This window comes from Centropristis striata, chromosome 15 (genome assembly GCF_030273125.1).
Source record: "Centropristis striata isolate RG_2023a ecotype Rhode Island chromosome 15, C.striata_1.0, whole genome shotgun sequence".
Lineage (NCBI taxonomy): Eukaryota > Metazoa > Chordata > Actinopteri > Perciformes > Serranidae > Centropristis > Centropristis striata.
In genome coordinates this window covers 26855683-26877002 of record NC_081531.1, presented here as the reverse complement: position 1 = coordinate 26877002, position 21320 = coordinate 26855683, and the positions used below count along the sequence as shown (strand labels likewise).

Genomic DNA, 21320 nt, shown 5'->3' with positions numbered 1-21320 from the left:
TATGAGAAAAGTAAGACATACAGAAACACGGTGCCCGCAACAACCTGTTCATACTTTTTTTCATGGCAGCACAACTGTGTCATTAGCTGGGGACTAACTGTTAACTGTCAGAGCACAGTACAGGAAGCATGCATGCTATCTTCATCCACTTTAAGTCAGTTAGCATCCACCAATTCTGCCTGCTGTTTATTTGGTTCCCATGACTTGCCAGTGACTGATGTCCTGTCATTGTTCCAGTTGTTTCATCCTCAAAGTGAAAGGAGTAGGGGACGACACTGCAGTTTATTCAGAGCTATTCTAACTGGCCCAGACAGCCTGATAGAGAGAGGGCAGGAAGGAGTAGCCTACTGGCAACTAGTGGCCAATGTTTAGGAAAAAGTCACGGTAAAGCAAATGTACAACCAGAAGAAGTTTGTTAACAGATGAAATTTTCAATGCACAACAAAAGCCTCCAATCTTGCATTAAATATCACAATTACACAGATAATCAGGATTTTCATGGTGTTGGTGATCAAAGCTAAGAGCCAGGGGTTTCCCGGCGGCACACTGGTAGAGTACATACCACTTAAGCCATTTACCTACTACACAAAAACAGAGAAATTTGTTCTTGTTCTCGAGGTGGCAAGAACAAGAAAAAAGTTCTTTCTGGCCAGGACATTTCACACTTCATGAGAAACTCCACAGCAGAACTCCCAGGAAGCCTTACAATTCTCCACTGGCAACAACAGCTGTTTCGCCTCATCATCATATCTTTTCTCTGCTTATGCATTCATTCAGTACTTCATGGAAGTGATGAAGACTATAATGTTACCCATCCATCCATCCATCCATCCATCCATCCATCCATCCATCCATCCATCCATTTTCTTCCACTTATCCGGGGCTGGGTCGCGGGGGCAGCAGGGTAAGCAGGGCATTCCAGGCGCCCCTCTCCCCAGCCAAAACGTCCAGCTCCTCCTGGGGGACCCCGAGGCGTTCCCAGGCCAGGAGAGAGATATAATCCCTCCACCGTGTTCTGGGTCTTCCCCGGGGCCTCCTACCAGTTGGACGTGCCTGGAACACCTCTAACGGGAGGCGCCCAGGAGGATCCTTACCAGATGCCCAAACCACCTCAGCTGGTTCCTTTTGACGCGAAGGAGCAGCGGCTCTACTCCGAGCTCCCTCCAGATGTCTGAGCTCCTCACCCTATCTCTAAGGCTGAGCCCAGACACAGTGCGGAGGAAACTCCTTTCAGCCGCTTGTATCAGCGATCTCGTTCTTTCGGTCACTACCCAAAGTTCATGACCATAAGTGAGGGTTGGAACATGGATGGACCGGTAAATCGAGAGCTTTGCCTTCAGGCTCAGCTCCTTCTTCACCGACGGTCTGGTACAACGCCTGCATCACTGCTGACGCCGCACCAAACCGCCTGTCCATCTCACGCTCCGTTCTACCCTCACTGCTGAACAAGACCCCGAGATACTGGAACTCCTTCGCTTGAGGCAGTACCTCTCTCCACCGGGGCAGTCCACCATTTCCAGCAGAGAACCATGGCCTCAGACTTGGAAGTGCTGACTTTCATCCCAACCGCTTTGCACAATGTTACCCACAGGCATGTTTAAGATAATATATTATATCACAATACATTCAAATCCAGAAAACAGATTCATGAAGCATTTTTCTTCCAGAAGATCATGTTTAGAAGAGGTTGATTGATAACGTTTTGAGAAGATATACACTTTATCGGTCAAGAATACATCACATTTTCACAATCATTTCATGGAAAGAGGTAAAAAAAGTTATTCCAACTCTATGGGCAACCGTGTATTTACTTTTAGTAATATATATATAGAAAACCAGTAAGTGTGTTTCCCCAAAAATACAATAGATGTGATAATACCAGCAACATCATGATAAAAGAGCTTAAAAATATGCCAGCAGAGTAAAACAGTTTAAAAACACTGGACATCTAGATTAAAAACTAGGGTTAAAACATCTGGTTCATTGAGTGAGATTACTATGTGAATGTTCTTATGTAATATTCTTATCCAATCATTAATTCTTTCAGGTTTGACCAAGCAGTAACCTCCATTGCTGATTGAAAAATAAAATGAAGAATGAAAGTAAACATGTTTAAAGCCTGTGACAAAAATGGTTTCAGTATCTAAAGTTAATTCCCCCTTCATAAGTCATTTAAGTTAATTTAAGTCAACTTTATTTATCAATGCTGCCATACAGGACATACAGAGAATTGAAATTGTGTTTCCCTCTTATCCCCGGTGCAAACAGCAATAGTGTAGAACAGTTGGTGTACAGCAGTTGACTGTACACAGTGCAATTTGGTTTGCAAGAGTTTTTTCTAGGGTTTGTAAAAGTGGCTGGGTTACTAGAACTCAGCTGCTTAGTTTATATTGAAGCTTAAAGTTATGCCTGATAAATGTTGTGGTGGCTTTGACTCAAGGTTATTATAGTTAACGAAAACTAACGAAATAACAAAAACTAGAATTGAAATAGCATTTCCGTTAACTGAAATAAAAATTAAAACAATAGTTTTTTAAAAAACTTTAACTAACTGAAACTGTATTGTGTGGTTACAAAACTAAAACTAACTAAAATTATGGTGAAAATGTCCTTCGTTTTCGTCTTTTTTCATACATAATCCAGTGTTTCTATGCAACATGCAACACATTGGTAAATATGTTTACTGAGAATGGGATGTCTATACTCAAACCAAAATTCGATACACTCGATGACCTCTTTGAATCTCACCCCCCACACATAGGCCATTACAAAAAACTAAAACTAACACTAAAACTAATAAAAACTAAACTAAAAGTAAGCATTCTCAAAAAAAAAAATTAAACTAAAACTAGAAAACCCACTCTAAAAACTAATTAAAACTAACTGAATTTGAAAACAAAAATTCACAAGAAAATTAAAACTAAAACTAATGAAAAATCCAAAACTATTATAACCTTGCTTTGACTGACAGGTTGTGTACCGGTCTTCATTTGGCCTGCCTCAGCTCCACCCATGCTCCACTTTTTTTGCTATTTTTGGACTAGCCAGGAGGCAGGCGGAGTCAGGCGCCGCCAAGATGGCGACAGCCGGAGCCAACGCACTGAGCTTCACATACAAACCTGTGGATGACGTCACAGAGAAGGCAACATGTTTATACAGTCTATGGGTTTGGTTGTTGTCCTCACAGCCGTATAAACAGACAAACAATTACAGCAAACAACCCTTTTAGTGTCCATATGGGCCTTCAGCTTCAAGGGTCAAATTCTTAATGCTAACTGATTTGATTTAATTTGATTTACTTGCACACAATCATTCGAAATACAAACAATAAACACAACAAATATATCTTTCACATGGAATGAAAATAGTGTGTGCTGGAGTGGTCAGAAACCCAAAGTGGGCTTATAGAGAGATCTCACCAGGTTACTATAATTAAAAAAATACAAACAAAATAATTACAGGCTGAAATTCAATTTGATAAAAATATAATACAAAGACTGTTACAGGCTACAACTCAATTTGCAAAATAAGTTAATAATAACAAATGAAACATCAGGACTCACAAGCAAAGGGAGGATATTTAAATATAAAAAAACAATAATAATAAAACAAAAAACATAAGACAATCATGTCATTATTCGACAATTTTTCTTTTAATTTCATCTTGTATACAGGTAAAGAGGATGAGCTGAAGGCCAGGTGTATATGATTATTCCATATTAAATATATCATAGTGACAACAGTGTCGCTATGACAATAGTGACACAGTGATTTGAAGAATCTCAAACCTGGGACAGTTTCATACACCAGAAGGGAGAGAAACCCACAATATAACTAAGGGTTGGATATAGTGCTCATTGGAGTAATAGACTATCGTGTGTGTGTGTGTGTGTGTGTGTGTGTGTGTGTGTGTGTGTGTGTGTGTGTGTGTGTGTCCAGTCTGCTCCAACTGGTACAAGAGGGGGAGGGAGGAGGGGGGGTGCTGAGCTGCTGGTGGCACCTAGTTTGCACAGAGGAGATTATAACAGTGAGTGTGTGTGTGTGTGTGTGTGTGTGTGTGTGTGTGTGTGTGCAGGGTGAGTGATTGGGGCTGACAGCAGCCTCTGTATTGCTGGCTGGCCTGCAGATTTAGCCGACCTGTTTTAGACACTCTAATCTGGATTAACTGCAGCAGTGTGTCAGTGGGGACGAACACCGGACCTCCTCCCCCCCACCACCACCACCACCACCACCCTCTGCCCCTTCACCTGCTTCTCCTCCATCCCTCTCACTTCCCCTTCCTCCCTGTACCTGCTCCCCCTCCCTCCCTCCACCTGACGTACATCCACCTGTTCTCTGTCTTATTTCCATCTTCCTGAGTTTTCAGGCTTACAGTTTGTTGAACACAAACTGTTCAGTCTTAAAATAAAAACGCTTGCTTGCATCATCCTGAATGTGTTTCTCTGAGTGTTAGGGGGAAGGGCAGTCGGGCAGGGATTATACCAGCTCAGTCCTCTTCTGCACTCCGCTATTTGCTATTGCAGCTGCAAGAGGTTCAATCATCAACATCATCAGTGTTTATATTACAAATATGATATTTGTTACCAGATAATATTAGTCACACACAAAAGAATCAGTCAGGTGTCCTAAGGAATCTATTGGTACCAACCAGGATATCTTGTCAAGATTGGAACAAGGAGTAACAATCCAAACTGCACTTTAGCGAGGGAAAAATATATCTTAATGAAAATGGGTCCTATGGGAACTATGAGTCTTCCCTTTACAGACATGCCCACTTTATGCAAATCTCAGTAGCCTATGAATTTAAATAAGCCAATCTTTTTCTGCAATAAATGCATTTATATGACAAAATAATAATGAACATTACAAAAGAACTAAATATGACAAACCCTAGTAAGGGCAGTATTTATATAAGGGATGGGCAACTGGAGGCCCGGGGGCCACATACGGCCCGCACCCTCACTTGAAGTGGCCCTCAGTACAACTACATGCATTTGAGCATGAAATCTTAAAAGTGCAGTGTAAAAATGCACAAAATGACTTCTTGCAATTAATGTTGGTCTGCTGTTCTTGCACTGGAAAAAAAAGAAATCACTGTAAGTGGTTATTTTTTATTTGCTTCAAACCTTTTGTATTCCTATTTATACTGTTATACATGCATTTGAGCACGAAATATGTTAAGTTACTGCACTGTTTACATTTTTAAAATTGCAGTTTCATCACAAGTGCACGGTCCTATATGTGGCCCTGTGGTAGTGTCGATGAAAAATTGTGGCCCCCTCCACGATTAAGTTGCCCATCCCTGATTTATATATAAAGAAATGCATTTTATTAACTATATCAATATATGTGATATGGTCTAATTACATATCACATTTAAGAATATATCAATATAATTTTTATAACGATATATCGCCCAGCCCTACGCAGAAATCATGCAGTTTTTCTTATGCTGTACAAATGGGTTCTTTTCACCAATATGTATACAATATTTCTGCTCTAAATAGTGTTTGAATTGCATAAATTGGGCATAACTGGAAAGTTCACACTCTTGCGGATTCATTGAGCTCCATTGTATTAATGTGTGATGGTGTAAGTGCTCATAGTAGCCATTTCATTGTAGAGAAACCATTTTTTTAAACTTGACCACACTGAACTTTTGCTGAAGAAAAGAAATCTACAAAATGTAAAAACATTTTTTGATGCCAAATGACAATATTGTTTTGTTTTTTATGGTGTTCCCAAGGGTCTTGGCATCTTAGTGTGGTATTATCAAAGGGATGTTTGATCATTTTTTTATCAATTTTCAATTGGTAAAAAAAAATCTACATATATAAATTTAGCACCATAATTTGAACAACAAATGGTATCAACCTAAACATTGCTGCAGCAATGTTTGAGACATAAAGGAGCATGGGAATGGCCTTCGTATACTATAATAATCCTCTGAAGCCTTAAACAGTAAACTTTCAACATTTGAATTGTGATAATCAGAACACACTTTTATTGCAGATTTATAACGAGAAAAAAATGAAACACAGCTTTAAGATGATCTATATAACTTTTATGTAGCATCTACTGTTGACCTGCTATCTCCCCTTGATAATTGTAATGCATTATACATTATATTAACAAATCAACATTTCAATATGGCAGATTGTCCAAAAGACCTAAATGGGGGAAAAAAAGCTATTTGTGATTAAAACTCAACCTTAACAGCCAAAAAGCAAAAACAAACTTATTTTTGAATAAATTAAAAACAGGCATAAATAATAAATGTATGTTAAGATATTGATAGAAAAGTTTTTCAAAGGCTTTGAAAACATGATCATAACTTACAACTTATATCTTATAACAGCAAACAAATAAACAATGTTAATTTTATTCACAATACATGTGAATGTATCTTGGTTTCATTCCTACAGTACAGTCCACAGAAACAAAGTGGGACTCCAGGATCCATTTCTGTTCAAATGTGTCCTGTTGGAGGATCCATGAAGTGCCATCTGTCTGCGTGCTCTGAATCCTCTGTCCACGCTGCTCTCTCCCCTTCCTCCCTCCATCTTCAACCCTCCTGTGGCCACATTCTCTATCTTCTGCAGTTTTCTTGTCTTTCTTCTTCCCAGTCGACACATCCGTTGTCCCTGTGTGCGGCTGTAGTTCCCTCCAGCCTCCTTTCTGCTCCACCACTGAACGGATTGCTCTGTCTTTCCTCCCTTTATCTGGAGATAAGATACTTACTTTTCAGATAAAGCATATTATGATAAATCAAATGAGCTTTATCGCTTTTGTGCATCTGGGTGTTTGTGTGTGTGTGTGTGTGAACGCAGCATGTGTGTATGCAGCTGTTTTGGAGATAAATGTAATCTGTCAATTATGTGTGAATGTACAGTCATGGAAAAAAATATTAGACCGCCCTTTTTGTTCATTTTTTTTTTAATTTTAATGCCTGGTACAACTAAAGGTACATTTGTTTGAACAAATATAATGATAACAACAAAAATAGCTGATAAGAGTTTCATTTAAGAGCTGATATCTAGACATTTACCATGGTTTTATTGATAATAACCAAAATCATTATCAAGAAAACCATATCATTATATTTGTCCAAACAAATGTACCTTTAGTTGTACCAGGCATTAAAATGAACAAGAGATTGAAGAAAACAAGGGTGGTCTAATAATTAGGAAACTGGGATTTTATTTAACATTTTAATATCTGAAATGTATTATTATATATTATAATATAAATGTATGTATTATTTCACTCAAAAAAAGTTGCTTAAAAAGTGAAATATCATTAATTTTAAAAGTAACATCCACTTGGACGTATGTGTAGTTTTTAACAAATGTTAATTATTATTATTATTATTATTATTATTTATATTTTTACTTAGCTTGTACTCATGTATTTAATCCAACAGTAATGAAACAAATAGAGTGAGACAAATAATTGAGAACTTTTGAGAATAAACTTTGTGTAAGTGTGGTTTGTCATTATGTAGCCTGTTGCTGTGTGTGTGTGTGTGTGTGTCTGTGTCTGTGTGTGCGCCCGCGTGTGCGCGCGCGTGTGTGTGTGTGTGTGTGTGTGCCTGCGCGCGCGTGGTAGGAGGGGTTTGCTGAAGCCACTTGCTCCCTCTAATTAGCAGCGTGTGCCGGTAAAGAAACTCAGTAGAGCAACCTGACCAAGGCGCAGAGGCATCCAGGGGCCACTTCACCTGTGTGATGACTTAACTGTGTGAGATCCGACTTGCAGAAGCCGTTCGGATGCTCTGTGCGCTGCAGTGTGCGCTGCTGCTAAGCTGACAGACAGTAAAAGCTCAAACTGCAGGTAGAAAAAAAAAAAACTTTGAGTTTTCTGTGGTGAACTCCGGCGCGTCCCGCTTCTTTACCCAGCCGGTTGGATCCGGCGCACCGACTTGTTGCCCCAGCGGAGCTGTGAGGGGCCCTCGGTTGTTGCGTTGCGTGTCCGACATACAAGTCAGCGACAGGACTTAAAAGCCTGCTGTAAGGATGATGTCCTACATAAAGCAACCTCATTACACCATGAACGGGTTAAATTTGCCTGGCCCCGGAATGGATGTGCTACACACGACTGTCGCTTATCCTTGTAAGTATAAACTGTTGTATTTTTTAACTTTTAAATGTTACTTTTATATTATTTGACTGCTGAATTTCTAGTCATTTTGAGTATATTCCTATAAAATTGATGCGTAAAGACGCGCAAGCTGTGCGTAAAGCTGTAGCGACCGAAAAGAAATTAACGATGCAACAATTTGTTTTATAGGAGCTCATTTATGAATAAGATGTTTGTATAATAACGAGTACATAGTAAACTGTACAAAATAACAATTATTAAACGGATTTAACAAAAGAAAAAAAAATAACACGTAATGGCAACTTTGGTCAGCTGTTACTTTCTACATGAGTCCGCTGTGGGAGATTTAATTTATTCGTAAATATTCTTTTGTTAATACGCAGATACAAAAGACCCTTTGAAACAAGTGAAACGCTGATAATCTGTGCGCACTCCCGAGTTCAGTGTCTGTCAGGATACAGAAAAGAGTTGACATATATTTTTAATTTATTATGTTTCTCACTTTTCTTCTCAAACCAGACCATTACTGTGATAAATGCTCAATTCTAGAGACTATAATAATATAATAATTCCTCTTATGGCACTTGGCTGTGTTCCTTTGGGGTCAGATGGATAGTCTATGACTTACTGGAAAAACTATAATTAAATAAATACCGTGGATCTATTCTCTTTATCTGGGATAACTCAAAAAAGAACCAGTGGCTTCTAATACAATGCAACTAATATACAATGTAATATAAATAGATATTGTCTTTATATTGGTCAAAAGAAGACCAATATTTAATATGTACTCTCTATTCATATTTATATTTGTTGTCTTCTTCACTGCCATAGCTGTAAAACAACAAACCAACCCAAATGATCATTTAAACAGCATGTCATGTTGCCTTTAAAACGTCAGAATTATGAGTTGTGCTCATAATTCAGGTCACCTCTACTGCTGCCAGAATAATAATCCCCTGTGTGCGTCTTTTGGGTTTTGCAGCCACTCCCCGGAAGCAGCGCAGGGAGCGCACCACCTTCACCCGGACACAGCTGGACATCCTGGAGGCGCTGTTCTCCAAGACCCGCTACCCAGACATCTTCATGAGGGAGGAGGTGGCCCTGAAGATCAACCTGCCGGAGTCACGTGTGCAGGTACTGCAGAAGTAGGCTAGAGCCAAGATGGAGGCCTAACTGTTCAGTGTTTGTGGTTAGTGACAGTGATAAAAGACATCTAAAGAAGGCAACAAACCAGAAGGAGAACAACAGCATGTCTATTCTATCTCCTGCACTTATAGTAACCCCTGAACCCAACACTTGTAATTATTTACAACTTCTGGACTATAAAGTTGTGTGTTTTCCTCTTTGTCTCCAGGTTTGGTTTAAAAACCGCCGTGCCAAGTGCCGTCAGCAGCAGCAGCAGAGCAGTGGCCAGTCCAAGCCCCGCCCTCCCAAAAAGAAGGCTTCTCCAGTGCAGGAACCCAGCGCCCCTGACCCTGTTCCTAACCCCTCCGGCTCCTACAGCCCCTCCTCCGTCCAGTCCGGCCCCAGCCTGGTCCCCAGCTCCAGCACTGGAAACACTGCCGTGTCCATCTGGAGCCCGGCCATCTCGCCCCTGCCCGACCCCCTGGCCTCCTCCTCGGCCCCCTGCATGCAGCGGCCCTCACCCTATCCCATGAGCTACGGCCAGCCGTCGGCCTACACCCAGGGCTACGCCAGCACCACCTCCTACTTCACCGGCCTGGACTGCAGCGCCTACCTGTCCCCCATGCACTCGCAGCTGTCAGGCACCGTGGGCGCCCTCAGCCCCATCACCGTGCCCTCGATGGGGGGCTCCCTAAGCCAGTCGCCGGCCTCGCTGTCCTCGCAGGGCTACAGCACGGCCTCCTCCCTGGGCTTCACCTCCGTTGACTGCCTGGACTACAAGGACCAGCAGGCCTGGAAACTGGGCTTCACCACAATGGACTGCCTGGACCACAAGGACCAAAACTCCTGGAAATTCCAGGTCCTTTAAAAACCAGGAAACGATGGTGTTCATGTGTCAACAAGTCCCGTGTGAGATAGTGTGAAGCAGTTCTGAAGCCAGAGGACTCGTTGTCTTTGATTTTCAGTCTCTTGTTTGTAAGATTTTGTTTTATTTTCTAAAGGTGACCTCTGTAGAAATGCATTTTATTTGAATGACTTTGGAGCTGAAGGGACCAGTGACTGTCATCGATGCTGCCTGACTGCAAATCATATATGTTGTCTTCTTCACGCTACATATAATAAGGGAACAAAAGCCTTTAAAGAGTTTGTAGGAAAATGTTGAAGTGGTATGTCTGGAAACACACAGAGCCATGTTTCATTTTGTTTTAAGTTTGCATTGTGATAGAGTGAAAGGAGAGCTGCTGCGATGGGAAGGAGCCGTGGAGTCCTCTAGGTCACCTCCTCTGTCAGGGTTTAATTATTTCAAGCTATTTATTATCATTTTATGCTCATTTAAATATGTAATTTGGTTTGCGTTTAGACATTTTTGAGCATTTGTGTTGCGTATTTCAGTGTTAGCCTTTAGTTTGATCATCCCAATCTGTTTGATGGAAAAACTAGATCTTCTGTTTTAGTTGTGTGACATTATTAAAGTGATCTATTCTTTACACGTTGTGCACTGACAATCATTGAGATTCTCATAAATGCATTGTGCTTTGTGTCTATGAGCTTGTTAGTAGCACAGTGAGGGGTCATGAACACGGTGGACGTATGGGGCCCTGTGTGGTCATGTTTGTCATATGGCCTGCATGGCTCTCACTGCTCCATCTTGGTTATTTTAGTTTATCTGATTCTGGGAGTGTTCCAATCCTCTTAGCCTCCCTTCAGCAATGCCCTAAGTGAATTAGTTAGGATTATTGCCCTATCCCCCTCTGTCTCTCTCTGTCTCTCACCCATCTCACCCACCTCAGCCTTCTCTTCCTCCCTTCCTTTCCTGGCTCTCTCCTCCCTTTTTCCCTCCATCTTTTCTATCTTTATCCATCTTTTCCTATAGCTTTTTTTCTTTACGTCTGCATGTTTTCTCTCAGGTCATCTGCCTTTTGCTTCACATCACGTGTCACCCCACTCATTCTGTGCACCCCAGAAAATTAAAAATGTTCCAAAACATCTAAATCACAGATAACAATGCAGTTTAATAAAGCATTTTACTAGGCATGTCACGATAATTACTATATCAACTTCGATATATAAAACGATATATAAAAATATGTTCGATATGTAAAAATGGACACGATAGTTTTTTTCTGGAATCAATATACCACGTTTACATGCATGACTTTTGTGCTTTTATTTTATTTTAAATAATAAAATAATATAATACATAATGTTTATCTCAGTGCAGCTTTTTGTTAACAGAGCCTGAAAGTTTTGTTTTGGTTGTAGTTTATCTATTTATGTTTTATTTTTCTAGGATATTTTTTTTTCCACATTTCAATTCTAATGTTTAATATTCTTGAAATTTAAAAATTCATTGCTGTGGGAAAGGATGTACCTATAATGCTCTAATATCGTTATGAAATAAAACATCGATACAATGATACTATCGTTTATTGTGATAGTTTCTGGAAAAATATATTTTCCTAAAAACATGTGTTGTTATTATTATTATTATTGTTATTATTAATAATAATAATAATAATAATCATAATAATAATAATAATAATACATACATACAATTTTTATTGCACTTTTAAAGGTACTCAAAGTCGCTTAACAAAACAGGAATTTGACAGACACAAACACAAAATGCAGAAGAAAACAGAACTAAACCGAGATGAGAGATAAGATAAGAGTTTATTGTGACAGGCCTACATTTTACTACAGTCGTTTTCATGAATGGCTTGTTCCAGCTCTGAGATATCTCTCTACCAGCTCCTCCTGGACCCCCCCACCCTCCACCAATCTCCCCAACTCCTCCGACGATTTGGTAATCCCCACATGACCTGATTAGTGCCACGCGAACTTAACTATGACATCAAATTATGTAAAAAAAAAATGTTTTTATAGAGGTGTGTGTTGTGAAGGAAGGAGAGCGGTAGAGAAAATTGATTCTCTGTTACATTAACTATCCGCCTTCTAACTGATTTCTGGGCATATCTTTTTAAAGCTAGATTAAATTGTAATTTCACAGAATATACCATCGAATTGCGAACAGGGGCATGAGAAACATTTCCAGTCAGCTAAATCAGTATACAGTCATGGAAATTATTATTAAACCACCCTTGTTTTCCTCAATGTATTGTTCATTTAATGCCTGGTACAACTAAAGGTACATTTGTTTGGACAAATACAATGATAACAACAAAAATAGCTGATAAGAGTTTAATTTAAGAGCTGATATCTAGACATTTTCCATGGTTTTCTTGATAATGATTTTGGTTATTATCAAGAAAACCATGAAAAATGTCTAGATATCAGCTCTAAAATTACTCTTATGAGCTCTTGTCCAAACAAATGTACCTTTAGTTGTACCAGGCATTAAAATAAACAAGAAATTGAAGAAAACAAGGGTGGTCTAATAATTTTTCCATGACTGTAGAGGCTTGATCTAGTAAATATTTCTGATAGAATTCTGACCCAAATGATAAAATCTAGTTCCTATCTTTGTTGTCATGTAAATCATGTCTGATCCATGTAAAATATCACAACATTTTGATTATAAATTCAGATGTAATGCAGTGGGAGATGGTAGCGAGAGACATTTCAAAGCATTTTTCTGCACTCAACACTGACCTAATCCCTCTCTGTGCTGCTTTAATCCCTCTGCCCTCCCTCTCCGTGGTGTGATTGGTTAATCCCTGTGTCTATGCGCCCTGATTGGTTAACCTCTCTTGGAGGGTGCAAGGCACTTGTAATCTTCCCCCTCAGCACTGAGAGTTTCAGACGGACATTTGTGCATTGGTAATCCCAGGGAGGAGCAGATGTGATGGGGGATGGATGGCACGGGGCAGACCTTGAGGAAGGTTGATGCCAGAAAACAAAAACACGGCACACGGTCTGAGGAAGAAACCTCCAGGCTGTGATTCCAGTGGTGAAGAAGTATTCACATCTTTTACTTCAGGGGACAAGTCAGGAAACTTCCACGGCTGATAACTTACATTAGGACGATTATTTAACGTGTGTATTACAAGTTTTCTGAAATTTAATGCTTAAATAAAGAAATGCAGCATTATCTAATGCCAGTGGTGGAAGAAGTATTCAGACCTCTTACTTAAGTAAAAATACTAATATAACACTGTGAAATGACTCCACTACAAGTAAAAGTCATGCATTCATATTTTACTTAAGTAAAAGTACAAAATTATCAGCATCAAAATTTACTTAAAGTATCAAAAGTAAAAGTACTTGTAATAAAGAATGGACCCACTCAGATTGTTTTATATATTCCAAATATTTATTAAATTATTTGTATTGTATATTGTATACTTTCATGTAAGCAGTGTTTTAATTTTGTATAGATAGGGCTCATTTTATTTCTTGATATACTGTTATACGATTTGATTAAAAGAAAGTCTAATAACTTTAAATGTATCATATATTTTATGTTAAATCTTGACTTGTTAAGTAACTAAAGCTGTCAGCTAAATGTAGTGGAGTAAAAACTACAATATTTACCTCAAACTGTAGTGAAGTAGAAGTATAAAGTTACATAAAATGGAAATACTCAAGTAAAGTACAAGTACCTCAAAATTGTACTTAAGTACAATACTTGAGTAAATGTACTTAGTTACTTTACACCACTGTCTAATGCTAACTTTCAGTGAGTTAAGGAGAATTTTACAGATAAAGTGTAGTAAAGTAAACAAAAGTCTGAAAGGACACATGTTATGGAAGCAAATAAAACATAAAATCTCAATAAAAATAAAAATACTTTTGGCTGTCGTGTCTCATCTTTATGAGCTTTTTTTTTAAGTATCAATACCACAGTGCAGAAATACTCCTACTCGTCCTGCATTCAAATACAAGTGTATAATCATCCAAATACACTTAAAGAACTAAAAGTAAAACAACTCGTTGCAAAATAATATATTTTAAAAAGAAAATGTATTGTAAATATATGAGAAAATGGTTAGATTTGTCCATATCATTCATTCAAGTGACATCCAAGGCTTCATTGCTATCAATTATAATATAAAGACTTAGACAAAAAACAAATTAATAAGCATGCAGGTAGCTTTTTTTAATGTACACTGCTGGCTGTGGTGGAATTGCAATGCATTGTCATGTATATGCTGATTACATTTCTTTAAAAAGTCGTTCTGAAAAGTAACTAGATGCCAAGAAAATGCAGTGGAATAAGAAGTATAATATTTCGCTCAGCGTAGTAGTATAAAGAATTATAAAATGGAAATACCTACTTGAGTTAAAGTACTTTTCAGTTGTAATTGATATAAAAAAATGTTTTTAAAAAGTGATGTTTGCACTGGTGGGACAAGAAATCAGATGTTGTGTGAAATGCCTCCACTAGAGGGCGCAGATTAACTCTTCTCTCGACGTACACTGTAGGAGTCATTTTCTTCCTTGTGTCAATAGAAACTGCAGAAAAACATTTCAAGCAAATTTTAAAAAGTAAATAGAATCCCAAAGATAGAATCTGCAGCAGTGCTTCTCATTACTTCACAAATCCTCCAACATGTGCCTGAGTTCTCTCATCCACCTGCTCTCATTTATTCATTCCCTTATAATTTACCAATACTGTGCTACTGTGCTCATAGCCGGACAACTTGCCATGGACTGGGACATGATCTAGAGTCAGCTGACCGAGAGGCCTGTGTTACAAAATCATATAAAAAAAACATGTCAAAATGTATATTTCATAAACGTAGTGCCAGAGATTGGGGCAAGATAAAAACCTGTTTTCATTTGAGTGTTCTAGGTTTACTTTATCAACATAATTAGGACTAAATGGAGGACACTTTACATGATAATACAGGTGCATCTTAATAAATTAGAATATCATAGAAAAGTTTGTCAGTAATTAAATTCAAAAAGTGGATTTTTAATATGTAAATGTTGTCCTCTGAAAAGTATGTCCATCTATATGACTCAATACTTAGTTGGGGCTATTTGACTTGAACTACTGGAAATGGACTTTTCTATCATATTTTTTAGATGCACCTGTATAATGTATGATACAAATACTTTTCATGCATATTTACGCATTTAGCCACTTAGCCAATATATCCAAATCAGTGATGATTATGTATCAAAACTCTCATTGTGCAATTATTTTTGTAAAAGCACCAATTTTTAGCACAACAATATCGTTGCAAGAAAAATGTTCACATATTTGGTCAAAAATATTGATTTTCTCCATGTGGCACAGTCCTGGAATAAGTTAAATCTAACCTTTCTTTTGTAAAGCCACTAACACACCAACACCGTAAAGCAAAAAAGAAAATCACACAAACTCGCATCAGTTTGTTTAACACCTATTTATTACCACCATAATATGAGAAATTTGGAAAATACAAAGATCAGCTTATTTATACGTCTGAAAATCTTGAGGAATAAGAAAAATATAAAAGAAAACAAATATGAGGTTATATTGTGTATCACAAATTTTGAGAAAGGGACAGAATATATGTTCAGATCTACAGAGCAGAGACACAGACCCTAAACATGCAGAGTGTGACTTTCACTATAATGTCGATTCATACTGTTGTGACAAGTCTAAAGCCTATCTGTGGAGAGAGATAAAGAGAGAGAGAGAAGAAGCATAATGTGTCATGACTGATCTACAGTGAACATTTGAATAGAGGAGATGGTAAACCATCGCCCCCGTGTGGCTGCCATTGGAATAGAAGTTGCCTTGGAAAACAGAGAAGCCCTTCCTGATTTTCTATCGCGAATCAGATCACTGTAAAAAAAAAAAGTTAAAAAAATAAATGATAACCATGTTGGCAATATGAATTGCTTTTTTCTATTATTTCTTGATTTTGTAAGTGGTAAGGAGTAGAGATGCTCATCCATGAATTATATGCGTAAAAAAAATAGACACCATATCCACAACATAAATCAATAGTCTGAAGCAACCAAAAAGATTCTTGTTTGTTGAGTACGAGTGGTTTGAAAGATCAGAGCTTACACGTCCACACACACACACACACACACACACAGACCAACAGGCCGCCATCCCCTCCCAGTGCAGGTGACAGAGGTGAAGAGGTGGTGTGAGGAGGTACAGCGAGCCGTGTGAGGGTGGAGTTGGGCTGCAGGAGGTGGACATGGCGGGAGGGTGTTCAGATGGGGCAGAGGCCTCAGGACTAGCTTTAATAGCACCCTGCTGTGGAAGTTGCAGCTCCCCTTAAGCAGACTAGCCCCTTGGCCACATCCCTCTGCTTCAGCTCTGTTCGCCACACTAACCACACCCGCTGGCTTCCCACCCTGGAAGAATCCAGGTGAGCTCAAGGGGTGGGCTTCACAAACTGCATGACACGTTTGAGTATGTGTGCACATGTGCGTCTGATCTGCAAAACCTTTTACATGCACGAAAAAAGGTACCCTAAAAACATTTGGTGAAGACAAAAACCTATGAGAGACCAGACTTCAACATATTTCTATCTCTTCATAATCAGGATTACTCTAAAGTCTACTGAGAAGCTGGGCAGGCAGGAGGGGAAGGTGACAGGGATGGGTGGGTGGGTGCGTGGGGTAGAATAAAGGAGTGAGGACAGGGGCAGGTAAAGAAAAACAGGACAGGGGTGAAACATTAGGGAGGCCGTCTAAGCACGCTCTCCACGGATGCGGCGTGCCAGCTGGATGTCTTTGGGCATGATGGTGACACGCTTGGCATGGATGGCACACAGGTTAGTGTCCTCAAAGAGACCCACCAGGTACGCCTCACTGGCCTCCTGCAGGGAAAACGGAGGACGACAACACATATTAGCAGGTAAAGTGCACCAGTTTTACATATTGGCATTCATACTAATGCAGCTTTATCAATATATATGTATATTTTTTTTTAAAGATTATTTTTTTGGCATTTTTTTGCTTTTATTGATAGTGATAGATAGAAAGAGGGTGATAGAGGGGAAGACATGCGGCAAAGGGAGCTCAGGCCGGATTCGAACCCTGCTCCGCCGCAGCAAGGACTCAGCCTACATGGTAAGCGCTCTACCGGTGTGAGCCACCGGGACGCCCCTTATCAATATATTTTGTGCACACACACCTGCAGGGCTCCAATGGCAGCACTTTGGAAACGCAGGTCAGTCTTGAAGTCCTGAGCGATCTCCCTCACCAGGCGCTGGAAGGGCAGCTTACGGATCAGAAGCTCAGTGGACTTCTGGTACCGACGGATCTCTCTCAAAGCCACGGTACCAGGCCTGAAACCCACAAGCAATAGGTCAGTTTAACCTCCTCCAAGCTAGGAATGTAATGATACGTCACGACTAATCCAGGATACAAATATGTGGTGTTTTGAATTGATGAGCTGAATTTTTTCTTTTTTGATTTGTCCTCAGTAGAGCTGCAACAATTATTCGATTAATCAAACAATAATTGATTATTAAATTAATCGTCAACTATTTTGATAATCGAATAATTGGTTTGAGCAGTTTTTAAAAGACAGTAAGTCCAAACTCCCCAATTTCAGCTCCTTTAATTTGAATATTTCTGGTTTCTTTGTTCCTTTATGACAATAAACTGAATATGTCTTTGGTTTGTGGACAAAACAAGAGATTTGAGGACGTCATCTTGTGGTTTGGGAAACACTGATTGATATTTTTATACATTTTATTGACCAAACAACTACTCGATTAATCGTTTAAATAATCGACAGATTAATCGATAATGAAAATAATCGTTAGTTGCAGCCCAAGTCCTCAGTCTTATTTGAGTTGAGTATATCCTTCCTACAGGCTAAACAGGATTAACCCTCTGAACAAACAGCCTCTATGTAAAGCTTAGTGTTGTCACTTTTCAAAAAAGACGCCCACAGTTGTTTACTCTGAACAGTGCATTTAACCTACTGGTTAATAACAATGCACATTGTAAGAATTGCACATAGGACATGAATGTAACATTAAGTATGAAAGCTGCGAATGTGACTGTTTGAAGGAATATAAGAGTGTTACCTGTAACGATGGGGCTTCTTGACGCCACCAGTAGAGGGGGCGCTCTTGCGGGCAGCCTTGGTGGCCAGCTGCTTACGAGGAGCCTTTCCTCCAGTGGACTTACGAGCAGTCTGCTTAGTACGAGCCATTACGACAAAGTATCACCTGAAGGGAATATCAAGAATATAACATCATGCTTAGCAAAGTTCATACTTTTTCTCTGTGGCATTGCCAGGTGTATACACTGTATGTCTGTATCTACAACAGTCTTATGACCTATCAGTGGAAATACTAACACAATATGAATACTTATTCATTGAAAGCCCTGTAAGTAAACTGACAGAAAACAGTAAAAGATGATCAGACAAGTCAAAAAAATATACCTGAATCATAATATCATCATAATACTGCCAGGTTAATGATTAAAATTCAGTGTCTGCCACACGTTAGTGATGCATGATGAGGATGTTTCTCATTTAGAGAATTATGTGGATGTTTATCATTATTTTTACTCATATATCCACATAAGGGGCAGTAGTTTTATTGTATTTCACTTTACTGGTTTATTTGCACAATCTCTGTTTACATTCAACCATTATTAGGCCTTCTGTATTATTTCTACATTATTATATATACCGGTATGTCATATACCCCTTATTCTACACTGTGTATATCTCTGCATATATTTAAATATATTTATGCACTGATGTTCATACAACTAAATGCAAAAACCTATTTAACATGCTAAATATATATATTTTCTCCAATTTGAAATATCTGTAAAATGCAAATTACGCTCAGGAAAACACACAAACACAAACATATATATTGAGAATAAATACCAAATAGCACATATGTATGTATAGAATGTGCATTGAATATATGTATGTCTTATTTTATATTCTTTATTCTGTTTTCTTGCTAAGTGTTGGCTATTGTCAAGACAAGAGTGTACACATTTATGAATTGTGTGTGTGTGTGTTTGTGTTTGGGGGAAGCCTGTCCTGTCGAATCTGCTTCAATGTTTCTATTTATCTATTTTATATCATGTGTCTTTGCCTTGTTCTGTTATTTTACTTAATGTTTTTGTTTTTCTTTACTTATTTTCTATGTACTGTTCCACCAACCTGCCCTGGGGCTACAGGTGGAAAATAGCAATCTGCTAAAACCTGGCACAATGCATATTCTCTTGTTGTACAAGATTAATGTTTTATTGTGCGCTGTCCCTGTCTTGAAATAAATAAACTTACGATTACAATACAATTTTTCCATATCTATGTGTCTGTGTCTTGAGCTGCTGTGACAAATTTCCCCACTGCAGTAAGTCATATCTTATCTTATTTAACAGTATAAAAGTTTTGTTTTCCTACATCTATCTCAAAGTCTTTGATGGGCAGGAATAGGCCGCCTGGGAAAAGTTTTCCCCCGGTTTGGCAGCAGCACAGACACACCGTCTCGAACCAATCCAAACACTGTGGGCTCCAGACCACACCAATCACAATGCTAGACAGCGTAGCTTTCTGAAATCCACCAATCAGCCATGCCCGTGTCGCATTTTCTGACCAATGAGGGCTGAGTCTGTTGCATTTAAGGCGGGACAAACAGCCTTAACTCCGCCTCATTCCGCAAGATTATGGCCGCAGACCCAAATGAACCTACCAATATAGAGGCAATGAGCGGGACGTAAACTTTGATATTTTCCCTCAGAAATAAACAACGTTTGTACACAAGAGTACCAACAAAACGTAGGAGACAAGTGTGGCTATCGAATAAGCGTCAAGACGTGTGAAGCGATGATGTATTAACGCGAAACGGCGAAGTAGAAAAATGACATATGAAAGTGGAGCAGCTATTTCGCCAGTTAGCCGTTTACTGAGCCGTTTGTCTCTCTGCCTAGGCAGCTGCTTTTCTCCTCTCGACAGCGTCGAAAAACACGCTATTTTAGCACAAAAACTACTTTATCCCGTTCATTTTCTGTACTAAATGCTAAATAGTATTCTATGATTAAAAAATTGTGACAGAAATTTTACTTACCAGGGGTGAATTTAGTGCTTTTTCTTCGCAAGGATACAAGTGAGTTGTGGTTGTGTGGCAGTGTCAGATATTTACTATCTCTCACACACAATGGAAGCAGAGCAGGAGCAAAATGGCGGCTGTGTCAATCATCTGTCTCCCACAATGCAACTGACAACATTTGTAAACATTGTAACTTTAATTTTTATCTTCAACTTTTTTTTTGTCTGAAACGTTGTTCGTTTTGGGATACAACGTGACAACACCGGTATAACTGTATGTGAAGTAATACTAATATGTTTTTATTTTATCAGACATTTATAATAACGGCTATTTATGAAAAAATTGCCGTTATTAAAACGTTTATTTAAAACGTTTAACGTAACGGCTATTTAAGAGAAATGCCGTTACGTTAAACAAACAGACAACTGTTTGTTTGACGTGACGGCATTTTTTTTTCATTTTTGTTTTTTATCGTCTTAATATTTAGTATTTAGGCAATACGATTTAACGAACACAAAGGGGCAACAAAAGTTTGTGTTAGTAAATTCAGGCACATGTTTTTTATAGCATAAACGCTCTGAAAAAAAGAAGTAAAAGTGATGAGGAGCAAGGCAAAAATAAATACGATTATCAAGTGCCTAATAACGTTCAGAAATACATACAATAGACAAAGACCATATCAACTCAAGTACTGGACTGGAACATTAGGCTGTGAATACATGACTTAGGTCATTTGTCCACTGTGGTATTACATGGCTATTTTACTTAACCACTGTGTTGTCTTAGGGGTCAAAATGACCTGCCACTATGTTTAACATGGTGTCCATGTTCCCTTTTTCAGGAAAAAGGGTCCTATGCACCCCGGTATGTATTGCTACAGGGGAACATAGGACCCTTTTTGGGAAAGACGGGGAACATCCTGTTCCCCGTGCGGGAAACATAGGGTTGACCCTGTTGAACAGCAGAGGAAACCCCCTTGATGACCTGAGAAACAGGAGAAAAAGTAAAAACATTGCCTTTGTTCATATTTCCATAAAAATTCACCAACAGGGTACAAATCACATCTTAGGGGTCATTTTTGACCTGGCAGCTATAAAATATTAATTCATTTTTGTACCAGAAAAAACATGTAGCCCATACATGCAT

At 38.8% G+C, this 21320-nt stretch overlaps 2 protein-coding genes across 3 annotated transcripts; one reads left to right on the top strand and one right to left on the bottom strand.

The window, feature by feature from the left end:
* The first annotated feature begins 8012 nt into the window (after nucleotides 1-8012).
* On the top strand, nucleotides 8013-11007 carry LOC131986324 (homeobox protein otx5-like). 2 transcript variants are annotated; one of them, XM_059351219.1, is made up of 3 exons: nucleotides 8013-8109; nucleotides 9083-9234; nucleotides 9455-11007. In XM_059351219.1, exons 1-3 carry the CDS (start codon nucleotides 8013-8015, stop codon nucleotides 10091-10093), a joined length of 888 nt encoding a protein of 295 aa, XP_059207202.1. In that variant the 3' UTR covers nucleotides 10094-11007. The 2 variants fall into 2 exon arrangements, with proteins under 2 accessions (XP_059207202.1, XP_059207201.1); XM_059351218.1 differs by having other exon boundaries at nucleotides 8013-8124; nucleotides 9074-9234.
* Nucleotides 11008-15524: 4517 nt separating this feature from the next.
* Nucleotides 15525-20344, bottom strand: h3f3c (H3 histone, family 3C). The gene is made up of 4 exons (XM_059351220.1): nucleotides 20193-20344; nucleotides 18180-18323; nucleotides 17276-17429; nucleotides 15525-16958 (listed from the first exon to the last, which is right to left on the bottom strand). The coding sequence occupies exons 2-4, from the start codon at nucleotides 18305-18307 to the stop codon at nucleotides 16830-16832; spliced, it is 411 nt and encodes a 136-aa protein (XP_059207203.1). The 5' UTR covers nucleotides 18308-18323; nucleotides 20193-20344; the 3' UTR covers nucleotides 15525-16829.
* Between the last annotated feature and the right edge of the window lie 976 nt (nucleotides 20345-21320).